The 7,754-nt window shown below is 32.8% G+C and overlaps 1 protein-coding gene across 1 annotated transcript in view; it reads left to right on the forward strand.

The window, feature by feature from the left end:
- Positions 1–7,754, forward strand: part of LOC107444496 (kinesin-like protein KIF12) — an 85,089-nt gene that overhangs the window by 35,800 nt on the left and 41,535 nt on the right. Inside the window, exons 4-8 of the mRNA XM_071181909.1 lie at positions 654–781; positions 3,129–3,202; positions 4,389–4,528; positions 5,230–5,362; positions 6,867–7,109. Of these exons, the coding sequence (XP_071038010.1) occupies positions 654–781; positions 3,129–3,202; positions 4,389–4,528; positions 5,230–5,362; positions 6,867–7,109 (718 nt within the window). The remainder of the gene's footprint in view (positions 1–653; positions 782–3,128; positions 3,203–4,388; positions 4,529–5,229; positions 5,363–6,866; positions 7,110–7,754) is intronic.

The raw sequence follows: 7,754 nt of genomic DNA on the forward strand, positions 1-7,754 counted from the left end.
AACTATTAAATCTTTAGAAATTTTGTTTTTACTTTCAGGTTTTTTAGTAACAATTTAATTTGTTAAAAAGATTGATAACATTATAATTATTTGCTTGAAGATTTTAGGAAAAAAAATTTGTATCAATATGCAAGTAAAATCCATAAAATCGATTAAAGTGAGGATTTCACGTTCCCTCCCACCAGCCGCCCTCTCCCCTTCGGGAAATTGTAATCTTTAAAGATGTTTGGAAAAGGAAGTTAGCTGTTAAAGAACATATAATACATTCAATTTATAAATTTGAAAAAAAACTTAAGAAATTCCAACAAAAAAATTTTTTTTTGAAAAAGAAAACACTAAAAAAAATTTCTGAAAAAAAGTAACGATTTCTTGCGACATTCTCGTTACAAATACTTATACTTTTTCCCCAAAACAGTAACGAAAAAACAATTAAAAGAACTACATTTAAAAAGTAATGAAGTACAAACAAAAATACGTGATTTTTACTTTTACTTTCGTTACAAGTAACGGAAGTAAAAGTATTATCTCGTATGGGCTGTATGGGGACAATCTGCCTGTAACAGATACAGGTAAAATGCTACTTTCTCGTTATTTTTTTAATCCAAACTCTGTGGGAAGCGATTCAGTTTCATTTTATTGATGTTATTTCACAGCTGGAAGACAACACCGTATCAGGTCCTCGTTCCTTCACCTTTCATGTTGTGTTCGAACCAGAAGCCACTCAGGAGGAGGTGTTCGATCACTGCGGCATCAAAAAGCTCATCGACATGGCTCTCGATGGGTGAGTCTATTCAAAATATTGTTGTTTCTAATGCCACTCGCCCATACCAGCAAGCTTGCTTGGTAACATCAAGCGAATTGAAAGCAGAAGGTGAGCTTCCTGTTTTCAGTGGCGCCATCTATGACCAAGAATACGACTTCAGCCACACACACGTCACTGCCCGTGTATAGGGTGGACCCATTTATTCATCCACAGATCTAAATTTTGACCTGAACCGGAGAACGATCCATCTCCAACTGAGAACCACCAGAGGTATGACTTGTTATGGGAACATGAAGGACTTTGTGACCCCACAGATTTAACGTGCACCAGTCACCATTTACTACAGAGAGTCACCATTAATTACGTTCGGTGGGGATCGAACTCATGACCTCGTGGACATGGGCCCAATACCCCACCCACCAGGCTATCGCTGCCCCTCAAAAAAATGTATCATTAGAGTTGGATAGGGATTATTTATTAATAGTACATGCTAAAAAGATTTTAACAGCTAAATTATTTTCAATGACTGATAAAAAGTGGTCCAGTAATTAACTGTAAAAGAAATTATTACCGTAAAGCTATAATGACTATAAAACGTGTATAAGTCATCTTTAGTTCAGGCCTTGACAAAGTTTGAGACTCTGTAGAATTTGCTTGTCGAATCAAAACAATCCATGAGACGAATTGAAATAGTATCATGCTATCTTCTGTCGAAGATGGAGAGAGTTCGTTTTCCGTGGTCACGAATTTAGAGGCAGTTTCAAGAAAGGTGTTCTTCGGCGCCAGCTGCGGCAAAACCGGAACCTTTGTTTCGAACGTCTGAACCATCATGGAAAAGAATGTTCAATCCCGAATTGAATTAAGAAACTTTATGTAATAAAATATAACAAAAATATTTTACACATTCTCTCAACACTTCAGAACATTTGGCAGAGAAACAATATCTACCGACAGATGAGGCCCCAATAATTTATTTTTATTTGACTTGTAATAAAGCATAGGAACATTCCTGGCCGTGTAGTTATGCTGTTTCACTTACCGTTTGGAAGCGTAAATGTAGTGAATCAGTATCCCACCGTAATACGGGATTATCGCTCTCAAAATTGAACTGTTTTTAAAATTGAAGAGTGTTTTTAAACCACTCTTTGTATTTATAAAGAAATCCACGTCAATAAATAAATGAATCCCCTCACAAAGATTTATAAAATAGGAATTATCTATCTGCATCTTTAAAACAATTTGAATAAACATTTGAAGCCATCATTCATGCCATTTTGCTATAAATAGTCCCTCAGTGGACTAATCGTTAGCACACGATTCCCAGCAGATCACCGAAGTCAAGTATCACTGGCTGCGGTCAGTGTGTGGGTAACTGATCATTTTGATCAGTCTGCGAAGGGACTAAGGGTGTGCTGTATAGCCCCTCATTAAACATTTCCACACCGAAGCGGGGGTGCCATCCCTTTTGTTCAAGATCAAAATTGTGATGGCATGTCATCGGATGATCCTGGGGAATGTTTCCCAGACTGTCATCAATAGTGCAGCTTTAGTGCGACGCACATAAACTACAACTACAGCAACAACTTTGTTAAAAATGAAAAATATTTTAGAATAAAAAATAATTAACCTTCACCTAGCTTCTGCCAATCATTTAAATAAAACGGTATTTTAAATGAACCACATAAGTGTAAACCGATTATAACTATTCTATTTGGTAAAAGTCGTTGATATCAAGAGGTTAAAATCACTAAACATATAATAAAATGAATGACAGATCTGGAGAACATTTTGGCAATTTCATCGTGATTCTTTAGTGCCTGGCAGAAAAGCCATTTATTTGGCTAAATTTACCTTTCAGTTTTACATTTTTACTAAATGTGAGGTAATAAAAATTTTAATTTTGAGAAACAGAATTTAAGATAAACCGTTATCAAAACAAAAGGAAAAATTACCAAAATGAATAGCTTAAATATTTTGGTTTAGTTACCAGAATTATGGTTTATTATTTGCGGGAAATGTCTTTAAAATAAAAGCATGGTAATTGTATCAGAATTTATTTTCTTCTTGATGTAAAAGTGATTTATAGATTACGAATAATTAGAATCTGCAGTCTTTAGTTATCATGTTCATACTTTATCTTTTTAAGAAGAAATCAGAAAATAATGGTAGCTTCCTTATTACTAGAGTGAAAAGTAATCAAATATATTTAAATGGCGTAATTATTTGCAACCGTAATCAATCATGATTTCCTGTAATTGTGAATTACAACTACTTTTATTTATAACTGTAATCAATTATTTTTTTTTTTCAACTCTGGGTGATACATAAAATCATTAATCCGTCTAACGTCCTTCGATTCTCATAGGTTTGCCTCTACTGTTTTGGCATACGGACAAACTGGAGCTGGAAAAACTTATACTCTCACAGGACCACAGGTGAGTTACAATGAATGCATTTAATGTCTGGATTAAATAATTACGCAATGCATTTTAATTTCAAAACAAGTGAAAGATTTTATTACAAACAGCTAAAAAGTGAGTGCGTCCCCTGGCTCGTTATTTTGGAGAGCACCACAAAATGTTCTGCAGCTGTCGCTCGAAAACGGCCGGAAGCGTTTTATCGGATTATCGATTTAAATCTTAAGAAAAGAGTGGAGTTATTCCTTCTTTCTCTTTTTGTTTTAAACTCACGATTTTGAATTGAACTAAAAAAATTTTAGAACAATTTTTATTTAAATTGAATTTTTAAACAGAATATATTACAACACTGCACCGACTGCAGTTTTAGAACTTTTTCATTAAAATAAAAATTAATATGAAATATTCATCCAGAAATGGAGAATCCATCAATTGAAGCTTTTTAAGCTGAACAATCAAAACAGATTAACTTATAATGTTTCCAAAGTTTCTAAATATCGTTAATAGAATATTATTATTCTTTAAAGTTATTTTTTTCCTGTTGTAGTTTTTCGTGAAAGAATGGGATACTTGCATGTGACATAGTCTGGATATCTCTATCCTGATGGGTTGATGAAACGTGGCATTTGTTTACGTTAGTAACTGCTCTTTTCATTCTATTTCGAGTAAGCCAAACCCGTCAAGTATCCATTCTCTTAAGTGACAGATTCTATATTCTTTCACGACGATTCTTTCTCAAATATTTCAAGCCCTTCACCATCCATTTCTTACTCAACACAAAGACAGGCACGAAGCTATTTAAAACATAAATAAACTATTTATGAATCGAAGTTGCCAGGTACACAAAAGAAAAATATAAGTCGGCAGTTCAACATTTTTAAAAGTTGAAGGAGCACGCTCGAAAAACTGCAGGTTGCGGAACCATTAGTTTCAAGGTTATATATATATATATATATATATATATAACCTTTTCTAGCTATTTTATCTCAAAAAACGGACTGTTTGATATATTATTCATTTCAAAAACGGATTCTTCGCAATATTCTTCCGTCAAAAACGATGGCAATTAAGTCACTCATTGGCGACCATTTTTCTAAATAATATTAAATTATACTTATTACTTAGAAAAAGTATTTCCAATGAATTTATCAATTGTTTTTTTGCTTTCCTTCATTCAAATTTTTTAAGTACTATCGTAACCGTATTTNACGATCTGTTGCGACCTGGTGAGCGTCATTCCCCTGGTGTCGTCCACATGGCTTTTGCGTACCTCTTCAATCAGATTAAACAGAGGAAAGATATCGAATACATAGTACAAGCTTCCTACATGGAGATATACAAGGAACATGTATTTAATATTTCTGCTATTCTTATAAAATTATAACTCATTTAAATGCTTAGGAAGAAAGGAAATTTTTTAAAACAAATTATTTTTTCTAATAACCATATATTGTGAATAGGATATGCATCCAGGATAAATTGCATTAGTATTTCTCATCGAATAAAAATAAAAGTCAATAATAAAGAAGTATGTTTCTCTGACAAGCATTCTCTAAGTTTATTTTCGTCCTTTTCTCGTTTTTATTTTAACGAAAAATATATAATAGTTCATTTATGTTCAGTTTTTGCCCTAATGTCAAACTAAGAACTAGACTAGATAGGTTTTAGACCTGTGAACTTAACTGTCTGACCTAATTTTAAAACTAATCTTGATAAAGTGGTATGATAAAAAATGTCACTCTTCATTAATTTACTATTTATCAAAGAAATAATAAATAACATTTATATCATTATATATATTTTCAAAATAATTGATATTTTTTCTTTATTATCGTGACAATCGCAAATGAAATTTATTCATGAAGTGTCGAGGATCTTCCAAAATAAGGTCCATCCTTCAGGGTTCAACACGCGAAAAAAATTGAGAACTGTTGATCTAAAATGTACTTTTAAAATGCCACAACGTTAAAATACTAAGTTTAAAAAAAAAACAACGCGTATTGAGACATTATTTCAGTTTAAAGGAGAAAAGAAAAATTACTTTTAAAGGTTCTTGACCTCCTGAATCCCTCTACGAAGCCATTACCTGTGAGATGGTCAAAAGAGAAAGGATTTTATGCCGAAAATCTCTTCGTAGTCGAATGTGAAGACGCCGGAGATTTGGAAGGAGTTTTAGACGAAGGTAAGATATTGTGTCAGAATGATTCTTATTTTGAGAATTAATTCGAAAAGTACATATTTTTTTAGATAGTCGAATCACAAATATTTTTTAAATTTTCCGAGATATTTATTCTTAAACTCAATAATGATATGAATAAACTTTGAAATGGCGAAACAATTGTGCGTATATCTTAATAAGAATTCGAGATAAAACTTGGTTTATTTTTTCACACCTATATTAAAGCTTCAAACGATTCTAAATGTTGAAGCCTTATGCTCATGGTTTTAAACATTAAAACAATAAATTTTAAATTCTAAGATAGAAACTGCATAGTTATAATGTATTTCAGTTATGTATTTTATTCTACTTCAATATTTCTGGAAGTAGGTAACTTATTTACGTTTTTTTTTCTTCTGAAATATTCCTCATAACAAAGCTATTGCTGTAAATGTAGTTTCTTTACGTCTCACTAAAGCTGCGCAATGGGTTATGGGTCTTGGAAACAACCTTGAGGATGATCCAAAGACATCCCATCACAATTTTGAACCTCAGAGAAGAAAGCATGGCTCCCCCGCTTTGGAAGCCCGACAATCCGCGTGCGAAATCGAGCTCTTTACGGTACATTCTTACATTATTAAGAATATCTCTCCAACGTTAACAACGTTCTTCAAACATGTGACTACTGTGCTAACTACTGTGTTAAATTCAATTTTTTTATGTCTCTAAAAATTTGTGTTCTTTTTACTTTTAAAATTCTTTTTTCTATTTGAATTTCTTTTTAATGCACGTTTATTTATTTATTTTTTGATTTTTACGACACAACATTTTTATACATTTTTTTAAAAATAATTTTGAATATAGTTCTGAAATAAAGGGTTATTTGCTTGTCTGTAGTAACAATCTTTGATATTGAGCTTCAACGTTAACAACGTTATTTAAACATGCGGCAATCCTGCAATGCAACTGATAACAGTTTTGAAAAGTAAAATGTGATACCAGCAGCTGACATACTGTGGATATCTCGATCCTGATGGATTGTTGAAAAGTGGCATTTGTTTACGTTTGCAACTGTTCTTTCGAGTAAACCCGTCAAGTAACCATTGTGACACATTCTATATTCATTCGAAAATATTTTTCCCAAAGATTTAAATTCTTTCACTATATATTTCTTACTTAACACAAAGACAGGCACCAAACGCCATGTAAAACATAAACAAACTAACTATGCATCGAAGATGTCAGGTACATAAAACACAAAAATATATCACAAATACATTAAAATATATTGAAAAATAATAAATCTAAATTAAGTAAAAGACATAGAGGAGAAAGAATTAACAAATTCGTTATACGATAGGGCGTTGTATTTAATTAACTTCATTTTTATGAACATTCTAATTTATGTGGGGAAATTCAGTTAGAATTGAACACGCCATCTTGTTTATAAGCTATCAGAGCTCGCTCTGAGGTCATAGGCAACGTGTAACAGTGATCATCTTCCAATTAATATATATATTCAACGCAGGTAGAAAGAACCGTCAGGTGAGGGCTCACAACATGAACGAGCACTCTTCGAGGTCCCACACGATGCTCATTCTGACCCTGACCTCGGAGGTGAGGGACTCAGAAGATCCCACCCACTTCATCCGGCGTTACGGAAAGATCTTCCTGGTCGACCTGGCAGGATCGGAGAAGACCAAGAAGACCAACAGCCGGGGAGAGACACTCAAAGAGGCCAACAACATCAACAAATCACTCTTAGTACTAGGTCAGTATCCCCTCAAAGTTTTTTCCATTTTATAGAAGTGTTGTCTGGTTTTGTACTGCTTCGATGACAATTCGGAGAAAAACGACGACGATATACATTGAATTACTTTTGATTGAACTTTTACTGCATTATGTACTAAGGCGTAAAAATTTGATGGGCTTACCTTAAATAGGAGGCAATTATCTATTAAAGGGAAACCTATTAACACAATACATTTACTCCCGGGCAATAGAAAAACCAACGTGAGAGGCATAAATTCAAAATTGAGATTTTTATATACTTGGACTTTTTATATGATAAGTTATTTTTGGTATGTAGTTTTGTTTGTTAGTTATTTTTGCATGATAATCTATTGAAGAAAAAAGATTTCAAATATAAATTTTGTTTCACCAGTTTTTTGAAATTCCAGTTTAGAGTTCATAGCATTAGCAATAGAAAGAAAGTAGTTGTCAAGCCACTTTTTTCAGAATCTATCTTAAAGCATTTACGTTTTTTTTTCAAACTGTACAGCGGTATAGTACTATATTAGGTACTGTCAACAAAAGAAAAGCGGATCAACCTTATAACTTTTGAACGGTTCGTCGGATTTTCATTCTGTAAAAGGCTCTGGTAATATCTCCAAGAAATCTCTCTTTATATATATAT

This window comes from Parasteatoda tepidariorum, chromosome 6 (assembly GCF_043381705.1).
Source record: "Parasteatoda tepidariorum isolate YZ-2023 chromosome 6, CAS_Ptep_4.0, whole genome shotgun sequence".
Lineage (NCBI taxonomy): Eukaryota > Metazoa > Arthropoda > Arachnida > Araneae > Theridiidae > Parasteatoda > Parasteatoda tepidariorum.